This window comes from Parambassis ranga, chromosome 14 (assembly GCF_900634625.1).
Source record: "Parambassis ranga chromosome 14, fParRan2.1, whole genome shotgun sequence".
Lineage (NCBI taxonomy): Eukaryota > Metazoa > Chordata > Actinopteri > Ambassidae > Parambassis > Parambassis ranga.
In genome coordinates this window covers 18210276-18225330 of record NC_041034.1, presented here as the reverse complement: position 1 = coordinate 18225330, position 15055 = coordinate 18210276, and the positions used below count along the sequence as shown (strand labels likewise).

General features: G+C 39.6%; 1 protein-coding gene across 1 annotated transcript in view; it reads right to left on the bottom strand.

The window, feature by feature from the left end:
- Positions 1-15055, bottom strand: part of uvrag (UV radiation resistance associated gene) — a 70295-nt gene that overhangs the window by 30667 nt on the left and 24573 nt on the right. The window contains exons 12-13 of the mRNA XM_028422260.1: positions 13059-13224; positions 974-1049 (exon numbers count right to left, since the gene is read on the bottom strand). Coding sequence (XP_028278061.1) covers positions 974-1049; positions 13059-13224 — 242 coding nt within the window. The remainder of the gene's footprint in view (positions 1-973; positions 1050-13058; positions 13225-15055) is intronic.

The window sequence follows — 15055 nt, the reverse complement described above, 5'->3', positions numbered from 1 at the left end:
AATTGGCTCTGTGTTTCAGGGGAGAGACCTTTCATTCCAAACAAAGAGGGAAAACAGGGGAAAGAATGCTTAATGATAAAAGTGAGTGCTAAGTGTCTGAAGGGTGAACGAAAGGAGGCTCCAAGAAAAAAAAATTATATGGAATGAACAAGACTAATTATGAAGTGACTCTAATGACTGTTTCACTCAAACATGGCATGAATGTGATAAATAAAACCTATTAACAGAGAGTCTGCATGCTAGTAACTCTTCAAGGCTAAAACAGCAACATATGAATAAGCACCATGTGCTAATATACGGTTTACTATGTTCAAAATGAGTTGCAATAGGTAAAAAAAGACAATAGTTTTGTCCTGTTCTGTCCTGAACTGACTGACCAAAACTAGTGCACTACATGACATTATTATGATGAACATGGGGCACAGCTATTTATTTTCAATTAATCTGTATACACACATTCTGAGGCTCAGAATAGTCCAACTAATGCAATACTTGATATGTTTTGAATCACTTTTACCAAACATAACTGCACCCAGCTGTTTCAGGAATCCATATTTTGTAAGACATTTTTAAAAACTGATATCTTCAGAGAACAGCAAAAAAACAAGTTTGGTTCTAAAAGCAACAGAAATACTGTGAAAGCCAGAAAGCACAGAGATGGAGTAACTCATTGTTAGTTTTGGTCTTTTCAACAGACCGCTTAACAAAAAAAACACTGAATATTGCCAGGGATAAGTGTGAGTCCACAGGTTTGTGCATGTGTCCAAAAGAATGCATGCGAGAACCTGAAAGGTATATGTGCAAAACCACCGTTTTGAGAATTTATGTTATTAAGAAGTCTTTTTTTCATACACCTCCTGAGCTTAGACTATAGAATAACAGAATTGTTTTCTCTCAAATTTGGCATAATATTTTTCCATTGATACATAAAACTGTCACATATTATAGGCAAACATGTGTGTTCATACATTACCTGAGCAATGTTCTTATTGAGTAAGTAGACACCATATTCAAAATGAAACCGCTCTCCTCTGGGGTACAAAGGGAATCTGTGAAAGACAGGGAAAATGTTAATCAGGTTATTTACTCAACTTGATCCATTACTAGTCTGTAAGACCTTCTGCAAGCAAACTTCCACTGGCAGAACATCCATACTACGTATCAACTAGTTTGATCCATGTGAAAAAGTCAACAAAACTTGTGGAAAGAAAAAGACATACGTTGCTTGTTAATTTTAATTTAAGGGATTCACACAACTGTTGCTCTTGGGCTTTGTGACAGGCAGTGAATTCTTAGCACTGTTGAAAGTGTCCGTTTCTGTAGCCAGCAGCGTTTACAGAGGGGTAACACTTGCAGATGGCTAAGGAAGCAGGGTCTGTGATCCCATCCCACGGATGCCACCTCTGTACCTTGTAAAACTGAAATATCAAACAGGAGCAGGAACAAAGACAACTTTTTCTTTTAGCCTGGTGGGAAACTCTCATTAGTGCCAGTCAGATGTCTCAGTTAGGGCTGCACATGGGATGGGAGAGACAGCTCAGGGTTTTGTGGCAGAGCAGTGAGGGGAAGTTTTCTGTGCTACCAGTAAGGCTGGACTCATCCTTTCCTGTCATTACATGCTTAGATTTGTTGATTTTGACTGAGGAGGCTACAGTATATTAGGAAACCAGCTCCACAGACTCAGCACGGCTTTGTTCCTGCACACACTCACACACACCTGTACGTAAACACATACTTTCATTATCTAAATTTTTATCATACTTGCATCTAACCTTTAACTTCATTGCAACTTAAACCTAATCCCACTCTTAACCTCTCACCCAAAGAATTAAGAGGGAAAGATGTCTCCATTTTAGAGGATTTTCAGCGCCAGCACTGCTCACTGAATTGACATCTGGTCTTTGAAAAAAACAAAACAAAAAAACACACACACACGAAATGCTATATTGCCAGAGGGCCTCTTCTTGTTTTCCATTGGGAAACAACAATGCTTGTTAAGCAAAGGAAATATTATTGTAAAGACAAGCAATTCCATCTGAAAATGAATTAAAACAGCTTGTCTCATTGTTTGCTGTCGTTTGGAGGGAACAGCAACACAGAATTGTGTTCAAAGAGACACCCTGATGCACCTCTTAGGGATGACAAAATGTAAGAATGTTGTAAAAAAAAAAAAAAAAAAAATGCAACACAAGCACATCCTAACTGTCCACCACAATTTAATTACTATAATCTGACTGAATGTCTATGCTTCTACTATTAAATGGCAGCATTCCAATGTATGTACTGTACAATATGTGTGTGCATATACATGAAGGGTATACAGCATGCTGCCTTCCAGTGTGTGTGTGTGCGTGTGTCCCAAGGACCAGGTCACAATATTTTGTTAACCCTCCTCTTTGACCTGTACGTGTTTGAGGTAAGCACATAATACAGCAGAAAATGTACTTTATCAGCATAGGACTGTTCACTGAGACGTTGCCAACAGCACAGCAGTTGGTGTGTAGTAGGTGTGCTTACAGCATTATTCATTACTCTTAGAACACAAATCTTTGATGATGAACATGTTTTAGTATTTGCCCATGACAACATGAGCATAGTAAAGGGTTTTTACATGAGGTCCCTTTCTTTATTTAGCAAGTTTGTTATGTATCATATTCGAGCCTGTCTTTAGAGCTTTAGACAACATTCTGTACTAGTGCCTGCTGTAAACACCTCCTCACTCATGCATTGCTCTGGGAAGCTTAAGAAATAAACTCCAAACAGATGGAGATCATTGTATCCTTAGAATGAAATCTAACAGGAAGCTGCTGCAAATTCTGGCAAGTAAAATGTGAGACACTGTAGCTTGAGGGCCACACAGCCATTAACTTGTTGGTCTTCCATATCCCTGACATGCAGGCTGGGCCCCATGGAGAAAGCGACATGCCAGAGGTCATATCTCAGCACTAGGAAATAACTACCAGAGAGAGGAAGAACAATACCACAGGCATTCTCTTCACTCCGCTGGCATACCCAATATCACTTCCCTACCAGCAGATAGGACTTGTTTGCTGATGAACACGTAATAAAAGAAAAACAGAGCCACTTCCAACACACACATGAACACACACATGCTCCGTCACTGCAAAGTGATTAATGACCGCTGTCCACTGTGTCTGAAATCACACTGGAGAGACTCTGGTTCACCAAACACCAGGAATTCCTCACAGGGACATCCAGTAAAGTTAAATATATTATTAAACAGCAGCAGGGAGGATGAAAAGAGGAAGTCTAAAGATGCTGGGAAGGAAGGAGGGTCCAAAGCAGCATATGACCTAAAAAGAAAACTTTATTTGTTTATGTCTTCTCTAATCTGATCATGTGTCTCACTTTTAACAATGAGAAGTCACAGAAATCAAACGTTTCTCATATTTTTTAAACTTTCATCTGCTTCAGCTCTGACCTTGGGGACAGATAGCCACTGCTATCATCCCGCTGCAACAGTAAAACTGTAAGTGGTGTGTGTGTCTGGGAGAGACATAAGTGCATACAGAGAGAGGAGAATGAACGCCATTTTTAATCACTCAGCCAGCAGCATAAACTGAAACAGTCCTCTACACTAAACAGGATGAAATAAATTACAGTCCTAGAGGACTACGCAAACCAAAAATCAGTACCCTGTTCATCTATCAAGATGGAGGGTCCAGAATAAACAGATACAAACCAAAAAGATTCACAGTCAGCCAGAGAACTGCTTTGTGACACTCGTTTTCTACTGGTTCCAAACTATTTGTTTTTGTGTTGTTTTAAACTAGGTCATTCTTCACCTCGTGCTCCACGTGCACAATGTACTTGGTTACTTTGTTTAATTTTGTTGTACATATAAATCACATCAAATTATCTCCATGTTAACAGCGCTCCATGCATTTCTTCACTTTTTTTTTTTAATCAAGCCGCTCCTTCCGTCAGCACATCCCTCTCCTACTCCTCTCAGTGGCAGCTCTGCTGAAGGGTCATGTCTGCGAAACTAACACAGCAAACTGAAAATGACAAGTACCATAATCAACACACACCCCCTCACTGTAAGGTCTAGTCAAAAGACTGATTACTGACACATGAAATCTGCTTTCATTTAGCTAATATTCAACTCTGCATGCACCGGACAAAAAAGATGAAAACGAAATGACAGTGATTTGAGAGCAGAAGTAAATCTGTCACTTTCTTCCCCTCTCATAAAAACAGTGCCCTTCACATCTACACACCACAGGCTAGTTAATGTACAAGTGCTGGCTCAGAGTGTAGACACAGAAAAATATGTAATTATTAAGTGTGGAGCCATGACATTGTAAAAAGACAAAAGCATCATCTCATAGGAAAGTCCCCACTCTTTATGGGTGAAAATATGAATGCCCCCGGCCTGCCAGCTTTTAACAGTAGGGTCTAGACACCCGTTATCCACACAGACCTTTTTAAAATATAAAGCCGGGACTCTTGTTAAAAGGAGGAAACAACCAATAAACATGCAGCTACAATGATGAGACGAAGCAAAAGGGAAGTTCATTGCTGTGTCTTCCTGTCCATTTCTTTTTAAAATCACTCCATGCCCTGTCTTTTATTTCTCGAGGGATGTTTTAATAGGAGGCTGAGTTTGAATTCTTTCATCAGTGGTTTGACCCCCCCTCCCTAGGCTGCTACCTGGGGGCCCGTTAGCAGGTGTCAGCAGCACATGATAGTCTCTCTTTTATAGTCTCTGGTTAAATGGCAACATTTGTGGGTTATTTGTGCAAAGAGAAAGGCGAGTTTGTTTAAAGGTTTGTAAAAACATGCTGCTTTGCACATACAGAATGTGTAAAACTGACATTTCTTTCTGGAGTTTTAAGACAACAAAGTCAAACTGGAGGGCGGTGAGTTCATCCTAGCTCTTTTCCACTTAAAGCTGCATCTCCACAGGCAGCCTTGTAAAAACCTGCCAATTAGAGAAGTTCACAAATCTATTAGGAGTATATATATTGAAGTATTTTTTTGCACACACCAACTGCCGTGTCTTCCTTTTTGGGTCCACTGTATTAAATAAAGGAGTGTAAAAGACTACACAGCCATTCAGGTGGGTGGTCGAAGCTAACTATACTGCGGTTAATGGGAATATGGGGGGAAGGCTCCTGGTGACTGACTGACCTGCTGTAACGTATACACAGGCTGAGGTCTCCACATGTGTTGGCTTGCCTGTTTGGACATCTTAATTAATACTCCAAATGTGCACAACAACAGTTCTAGCTCACATGCTGGGGCTGAGTCTTGGCCACTGCTCACACTCCACCTTTTCATGGTGGTGGTGGGGCTTGTGAGTTTCACAATGTCTTTAATGTGTGATTTCAAACGGCATGGGACCATAAATCATTTGGACTTCTTAAAAGAAAAAAAACAAAAAAACACCTGCCTCGCAACTGTCAAGTCTCTAATGGCAGTGGTTACTATATAAATCACAGTGAGCTGTAATTTTCAATATCTGAGAAATGATTACACTGAGCATCTGTCAGTGAATGCTATTTTAATGACTGCTGCTGCACTTAAGACCCCAGCGTAACCATTTCACCATCTAGCTCTATGCCGTTAAAGTGTCTCCTGAGTGATGTGTCGGTTGCTCGCTCTGTCATACTGTGTTTTCATCACAGCTCTTAAGAATATCCAGGGTTCCAATGACCCCGACATTCAGCTCCCAACACTCACACTCTCATTTTCTCTTTTCCTTTGTTTTTTATTCTTCCTCTGTTTTAATCACAAGCAGATATTGAGAAGAGAAAGCCTGTCCAGCACCTGACACAGTAACCAATAACTTGTGCCAAAGCACAACAAATGTATCTTTCAAAATAAAACATTATGTCAGGTCAAATCAAAATATTCCCACTTCAGCAGGTACAGACTGTACTAAATTTACTACATAATCTGTGGCTTTCACATGCTCACAATGAGAATGTTGAAATTTAATGTTTGCCAAAATCTTCATCTAAGATAATGTGTAAGCGCCATAATCTGCAGCGTCCTCTTAAGGTTGGCTCCAGAAGCAGATCAATCTCTGTAGACCTCAATGTTAAACTGTCCAAGTTAGAGCAGAAAAAAACATGTTTACATAAATCTATAAACTATTTTTTGTTTTTCCGAGAATCCCCCACAGACGGTTTGTCTATCTTTCTTTACAGTTTGATTCCAGGTTAGAATGTTGGTAATACCTGCAAATGACACATTAGGCTTGTAAAAAAATATCTTTTTTTCAAGGAAGCTGTTCATAAACCAGAGAAAAACAACAGAAAGTCTGGGATTCACTGAAGTTTTTACCATTTCTTATGAGAAGGACATTGATCTGTGTAACAAATGTGATGGCAATCCATCAAGTAGCTGCTGAATCATTTAACTTCATCAGCCTCATGATCCAGGAAATATCAAGGGGATTTACCACTTATCATTGTCTGGCGACTGTGCTTATCTATAGCAGGTGTGACTCTCACAGTGGCGTTAGAGGAAAGTCAATGGGTCACTAAATTCACTGTGAGTCATACTACTGTGTGTATGTCTTTAAATAAGTATACAATACTATTACATTACTTACAGCATCCTTCAGAAAAGCTATTCAGCGCAGATGCTCCTTGTTATCTTTTTAATGAAGAATGGACAAAGAGTGCTTGAACAGTCTGCATAACAGCAGGACTTCATGATAAAGGGCTGCTTATGCAACTAACCTGTCAACCTAGAAGAGACTCTTAGACTTCGTCGGAGCTATTATAAACAAACCGTTTCTGCTATTGTCCTTGAGTGATTTGGCAGAAAACCTCAAAAGACAAGTAAACATTCTGTCCAGTCCCAGGGTGCCTTTGTAGTTGACATACAGACCTAAATAATGACTATTTTCAAAACTGATTTAAGGTCTTCTGGCTCCCAAGTTGATGGCCTCATTCATCTCTCCTATAAAGAATACAGTAAGAATTCATCTGAACCTCTAGCAAACATGCTCATCACGCTACAACAACGAATTCAATTTAGCCCCATATACCCAGACACTGGTTTTTATCTCTTGCACTACAGAATCTCTTATTTAAAGCACATGCAATACTACAAAGTATAGAAATCTCACTGGACAGTTAAGAGCAAAAAAATATATTTTTTATATAATAATAATAATAATAAGCCAAACTCTACTTTTGTGTGTGCAATTAATTTAGGTCACCCTGTAAGCAGGGCGTTTAACCTGCCTGCTGTCTCACAGTGCTTTTACATATCTCTGCAGTGCAGGCGGTACAGAGTAGTTTGGGTGCAATTCCCTCCCTCATTGCCTGTGCACATGGTCCATGTTAAGAGACATGAAACCGCTGAAGCCCCGGAACAATAACCTCTTTTCTTGGAGCTCACAGGTTCCTCTCGTCTTAAGCTGGCCCCCCTCCCCTGGCGTTCATGCTTAGGACCTCCACCAACAGTTTCTTTTGTGTCTGTACCAAGCACTGATGTGTAAATCCCACTTACATCAATTTTCCTTTAGCCAACAATAAAGATTTTTTTTTTTTATGAAAGATTTTCTTCAATACTTTGGACGAACGACTATATAAGGCAGATCTTGCTTTTTAATGGCTGGGTTCTGGTCTCAATCAAACAGTGGACATCTGGATCACATCTCCCAGTTTCTCCCCCATGCAATCAGAAACACTGGAGACCAAATGTGGGCGCAGCATGTTGTTAGTCTACTGATTCAGAGATCATCTCTGACCAGGAGGACATCGATTCTGAAATCCTAAAAAAAGGCTAAATCAAACAGAGTGCCAAACAGAACAGCCATCTTCCACACCTCACTTTCAAACAGCCAGTTTTAAACTCCAGCCTGTGTCAATTGTTGGAAGGTAATGCAGTACAGTTTAACACAGGCCTTGACTGGTTTTCCTGTGGCAAAATGTCTTAATATTTGAAATAAGGCAGCTGTTATTTTCGTCCATTTGTAGAAAGGAATCAAGTAATATAGGGCACACTAAAACCAACTCAAACAAGTATATTTAAATAGTTTCAGTCTAAATGTTGGGTGCTCCTTGCTCAGTGCTAAACATTAGACAGTCGACTACAAAGAGCACAAAGATTCATCTTATTGCAAAAGTGAATCGTAGAGAAAATCCAGGTTAAGACATGTAACCGGGACCTATAGTGCAACATACAGCGAAAATGACATAATGTTCCTATGCGCACGCCATTATAATTGACTGACTGCTTGCTAATCCTACCACGCTTTGAGAAACTGATCCCATGCCACCTCACTTATCACCACTGGCTGCCTCTTTCCGACACTTTAATCACCTTCTTTTTGTACACTTTTAAAGCCTGGATAGTTGCTTTCCGTCTCCCCACACATCATTTTGCTGCGTGTCTGCAGCCTGCCAGGGACTCAGAGGTCATAAACATGTGAAAGTGTGGGGGGGTTGCTAAAGCGTTTGGCCCCACTCAGAGACACCTAAGGGCAAAGTCAGTCTGTGGTGTCAGTTCAACCACCAAGCGTAAGCTACAGGTTAATTTTTTGTTGGTGGATGCTCGTGTAAATATCCTGGAACTGTAAAAAGTGACTCCCATTGAGGCTCTCCAGCTGTTGTCATGACATAATCACCCACACGGCAAGATGGCCTCTCAATCACAGGGTTGTCTCATAATGACTGTATTCTTCTCACACACTTTCCCCCAGCTGTTTGTCTCCTTATGTGTGACACATGTGGACACAAAAGTGTCAGTGCATATTTACACATAAATTCCATACAAGTGCCTTTGCTGAAGATAGGCAGACACTTGTGTTTGACTAAGAATGGTAAACAATGGAGTGGTTATTTTGTCTGCCGTGTGCAGCAGACCTCAGCACATGAAAAAGTTGAGATTAAAAACAACAAAAACATGGTGTGGCGAAATGGCCTGCAGTCCCGTTATAACAGCCGGATTTAACATGTGACATGTGGCCTGCATCTCTTCTCTTACCAATTTAAGTAATTTACTATAATGAGTCAACTCCAAGTTTCAAACAATCTCACCTCCACCTAAAGACCACAGCACATCATTTACAAATGCCCATACATGTTCCAAAGTGGCAACATCTGCTCAATGTTCGAGCAATAAACATGTAATTACAAATATAATATTTTAACCATACAACTTTCGAAAAAATGACTTAAATGATATCAACAAGCATGAATATGACTTACATCTTCTGCATCTATGACTATCAAAGACACTTGCTCAATGTTGCTCAAATATTTGAGGTGGGATCCATGTGTGCAAAGCCAGAATAAATGTAAGGTGTGTACTTTTGCATGTGTGTTATTATCATTATACAGCAGGGTTTTTTTTCTTGAATCTGACTTGGTGCATAGTAACGCGACCATAACACACACAAATAATAATTTCATTACATCGGCCTTTGCTGTAATTATAATTCCTCTACAACTCATGACTGGCACAAACAGCCCCTAAAAAAAACCCTTTGGTGAGTTTAGATTACCATTTTATCATTCGCTATGTTCTATGTCAACACAGCATCCTCAAATCACAAACACTTCATGATTAAACAAAAATTATATTGTGCTTTGAAGACATATGGCAAAGAGGTTCGAACCACCACTGTGAGACAGGGTCATAAACTCAGCGGTGTTATTTATTATCTCCTAGTTCTCTGAACACATGAAGAAATCGAGAAAAGTGGAAACTTCAGATACTACCAGCAAGCCAAAACAACTTAAGAACTCGACTAGAACTCTACAGTGGAAACAGCAAAAGACATGTTAAACCAAAAACTAGGCATCTGCACTAAGCACTAATTTGATTGACAGACCTATTAATTTCAAATCAGTATTCCAAACTTGGACCTGTATCTGAATCAAGAAGCCAAGCTGTAATGTGTACTCTTGCACTAGTGTGTAGCTCAAAAAAAATCTGGACTTTGAGTGTGACATTTGTAGTCAAAGTAAGTTTCCAAAGGGTAATATTTGGCTTGGTACGATCTTCATTTTTAATAGAAGCTGGAGGTTTCAACATGACATGAATGCACCACAGGATAATACAACTTAGAGGAGGCAACACTTTACACCAAATGTGGTTAACAAGAGAAAGCCCTGTGTTTTACACAATGTAAAACCTAATGTGTGCATGGGTCAGGTTTCCTCTTTCATTGTGTAAAGTAAATAATAAAAGTAAATACACTAAAAGCAAAAAGTGAATGAGAATGCCAGTGGGTGACAGAGCAATTTCAAAATAATGTACAGTAGGCCTTAAAAGAAATAAGTTGAGTGCACAGAGGCACACGATATATGATCCAATCCAACCCATATCCTCTTGGAATTTATCTGTTTTTGCTTATATCCAGAACACTGCAGCTACGAGCAGCTAATGCAAGCCAGGGTACTGTAGTAACACACAGCTGAGGGCTGATATGAGGGCAAATGTAACCCTGTTTTTTTGCACAGCAAAGGAAGAAAAAGTTGATGTGTAACTCTGGGTCCTCAAGAATCCGACTGACCAGGAAAATGCAACCAGCTACAACATGAGGTCATGCTTGCCTGCCTTCATTAACAGGTCACACACATACATCTGTAGGCTTTTTATTCAAAGATATACATTCAAGATTTGGTAGGTCAAGGAATGGAATTAAAATGATTGTTTTTATTCCCAATTACCTAATAAAATAAAAAAGTTTTAATACAAAAATAGATTTCTCGGGCTTAGCAAGACCTCTCCAGGGCTAGGCTGTAATTTCACACATTACCACTCTGCATTTGATATCTAATTTTATGGTCTGTCAAAATCTTAAATAATAGGGCCTTCACGAAACCAAAAGTTTAACAAGGCTGGCAATTTATAAGCTACAATATTTCAGATCTATAAAATCTGGCAGCTCTGAGTTATTTGATGTGGCTGCTTTAGTTCGGGCAAACCGCTGGGAGTGTAAAGTGGTGACAATAAGAACACTTTTCCCATTGAACTGTTGTTGAAGTGCTCAATTAGCCATTCGTTTTAAGACTAATTAATAAAATGATTGAGATGAAAACATGGCTGAAAATATTTTGATATAAATCCAATGTGAACTAAATAGTAAATATACTTTTTTTATTTAGATTTTAATTTGTCTGCTTACTGAAATTCAGATAATAGAAAGAGACAACACATAACAAACAATTGTAAGATGCTGGCAAAGGAGGGAAGCATTGAAGGAGAAATGGGTTGCACAACCTTATAATCAGCGTGCAAAATACACACAGACACACACCTTTCTTGTCCAGGTGCTGAATCCAAAACGTGCGTCTGTTTGTAACTGAAAATTTTTTTACTGTCAACTTGGTTTGGGCTTGAAATGTTGTACTTTCTCTAGAGGTAATATAAAACAGAACATTTTATATGTAACATTTCTGTAGTGAATATGTATTTGTTTCTCTGCCAGTTATATTGATTCTGCCATGTTGAAAACCGTAAATAATAAAATTGTTTTCAGTGAGTGGAGTTATGCATGGTTTATTTTAACTGAATCATACACTCTGTGTGCACAGCTTTAACAAATATGTGATTTTGCCTACATTTTACTTTGAGTGGTTTATAAGGTTGCATTAAATGAAGTTCTGCATACACTAAAAACATAGCTGCTATAAAAACTATTGTGCTCAGCGTGTTTGACCCTTGTTTGTATAAGCTAAAAAAAATTATAAAACTTTTTCAGTTCATGTGCCAAAACGGCACAGAAAGTGTTTTTGTCTGTTTTTTTTTCGAGATAAAAAACTCATTTTCTGACTCACCACAAAACAAATCTAAACAATTACAGTTACGATTATACTCGATCATAAAACATCTTTCTTCACGGCAATTAAATCTTAAATTAAGGATTAGGTAAAGTATGCGCACACATTTTTTTGGGTTCAGTAGAATCTCCACCTTCTCAAAAGGCTGTTGTTTTCTTAGGTCCTCACCCCAAATAACTACAAGTTTGCTTTTTGTCACAGTAGCTCATGTCTTGATCTTTGCCATGAAATAAGAGGCCTTCATCTGAACACTTGATCCAAATATTTTGCCAAAGTGGAACTAATCATAAAATCCACACACAGCTAAGAACCATAACATTCGCCATAGAAGATTAAAAACAAAACGAGTACAAATTTGTTGGTGATAACTATTAATACAGAGGCCCAAAAAAGTGTTTTGACAGTTAATTATGGGGTTAGTTCATGAAATGTTACACAAACCGATCAGTAGAAGCTGAAACATAGCTATATACATAGCTCTATACAGTATTTGGCCAGAGGAAAGGGGTTAAGAAAAAGGCACACAGGAAGATCAACTGAAGAGTGTGCTGTAGCATTGTGAAGAGTAGCAATCACTTCAGGTACAACTCCGTTCAAAGGCCATTCAACATAGGTGGTTCAGTAAGTATGTGTACAGTGGAAACTATTTGTATTCTAGGATAAGACAACTAGGGTTAAATGTGCTGAAAGTATTCACAGAAGGCCAGCAGCTTTTGAAGATGTGTGTTATTTTAGGATGAGTCCAGACCAAAGTTACATTACACAGATGTAATGGTAAAAAGCCTGTGAGGAGGGAGCCAATGGTAGAAATGCAGCCAGACAGCGCTACCCGTACCACAAAGCATGGAGGTGGAAATGTCAAAGTCTTGGTCTGGTTTCTCACAATGGTGTAGGTGAACTTGTATTTATTGACAGAATCACAAACCCTGTAGTGTGTCGAGGAATGTTGGATGCAAGTCTAAAGGAATCAGCCAAAAAATGATTCAAGCGACAGAAGTTGATTTTTAGCAGGAAAATGATCCAAAGCATACCATCTGCCTGTTGAAAGAGTATTTTGTTCAGAAGAAAATCATGGACTAAACTAGTATCCATGCATTTGTCCAGAACGGATCAAGCTTTAAGGAGAAGCAGTGAAACATCTTCAAGGACCTCTAACAAGTCCAGTTGCCCTGCTTCAAGTTCCTTAATAGAAAATGACCTGGATAGCTGGGAATGTTCATTGACATTGCATTTGTGGTGCATGAGATGCATTTGAATAATCAGATAGTGGATTTATCTACTTACTCTCTCTCCTTCTCTGTAAGTCTATCAGTGATGGTGTCCTTGATGGAGGAGCGTGAACCTTTGTGGATCACTGGATACCTAAGAGGAATCTGCAGGAAGCATGAGATCATCAAGACCAGGTGTGCTGTGTAACCCAGGGCAACTGCCAAGCTCCCATCATCCTTTGCTGCAGAACACAAAATAAAATGTGGTATTATACGCATGAATTAAAGTTCAGTTATGTAGGAATGAAATGATGTTGATGGGTTTTAAGGTGATCTACATCAACACACTAAACCCTCTAAGCTTGAACCTCAATGCAAATAAAAATTCATAATGGCAGCATTTAATCTTAGAAAAGTCCGTATTTTATTATGTGAAAAACTTCAAAGGATACAGTCAGCAGTGACTGTTTTGTTTGGAATTTTATTACACAGAGAAAATAAACCGAGTTTACTTGAACCATGTCCACATCTTGTGAATCCAAACAAAAACGTATAAACATTCAACTAAAGATAGTTTGGTAACCAAGTATTCACAGGAAGAGGAGCAGCTGCATTCATGTGTTTTCAGAGCGTTAACAGAATATGGCACAGCACACACACATCCAAAAACATTGGCTATGCTGGGATTCCCAATTTTTGTCAGATATGTGCTTGAGAAGCAAAAGCATCACGTATAACTAACCCCTGAGTCCAAATTTCTTCTAGGGTGGAAAGCTGGATGCCTTTGTGAGCATTTTCTGACAGGGAAAGACACGGCAAATCAGCTAGCTTTAAGTACCAAAAATGGCTTCAAGACAGCACACTAAGTGGTTTCACATTCTCATACTGCAGCAGGACACTGCTTGAGGCAAAGACATAAAATCACCGTGGTTTTTATCTTAATGCTTTGAAATAATAGACTGTGGCAACAGAGAGTGGCAGACTCCCTGGCTCATACTATATGTTTTTTAACTTAACATGGAACCCCTGCATTATATCATCCTCCTTCCTGTATTTTAAAGTCCATGGAGCCAAAGCACCTGGAGAAAACAGCATCCTGACTTCTGGGAATATTAGGTCAACTAAAGGACATGCAACTAAGAGACACCTTAGGGTGCAACTGGAAACTGCTGATATGTTGTTAGCCTGAGCTGACAAGGAAAGCCGGGCTAAATGTAAAACATAGATGGGCTTCAGTGCCACCCTGCTCCACTTTGACCCTCAGTGGGATTAGGACTCTAACTAACCCTGACCCTGGTCTCTAATGTGAAACATCCTCCCCTGAAGGCCTTTTCAAACTGACTTTGACACACATTCAGGCAGTTCTGGACTTGAATGGGGCAGACCTCACACAAATGAGAGGAAAAAAAGGGATAAAAATGGAGGAGTTGATGCTTTTCTATCCTTTCTTCCTATCCTATGGGTTCAGGGGGGTTAGAGGATGAACAGTAATTGCTACTATTGCAGGAAAACATTTTTCAATCCATTAGCCGCCTGGCCAGGACTGAGGGCATACAGGAAATGGCAGTGAGTGCTGGGATGTTCTGTGTGTAACAGCACATGCGCAGGCCTGCAAGGTGTCCACCAAAGCACGACTGGGTACACACAGGACTGTATCTAGTGTTTGCTGCTGTCATTGCTGTGTGCTTCTGTGCACTCTTAAAAGATGTTAACAGGTGGGGTGTGACAGCAGGGAGCAGAGAACACTGGGAGCGATATGTTTGAATTATGAATACGGAGGCGTGCCCGGGTCACCAGCTGTGAGGAAGAGGAGCTAGAGAATGTTGAATGGACAGTGGCTGCTGTGTTCCCACTCTTAGGACAAGTGCTGCAAACCAAAGCTAACCATTCATTACCCGTTCAATTCTGCCCCCCTCTTCAATTCATCTAAGCTATTTGGAGGTCATGAAGTTGTCAAGTCTCCCTTGCTGTGACAGCAAATCCAATTTATCATGACACATACAATGTGACCCTTACTCTGAACTACCCCACCAGGATGATAACAAGAGCTTTGTGGCTAAAACTGCCTGATCT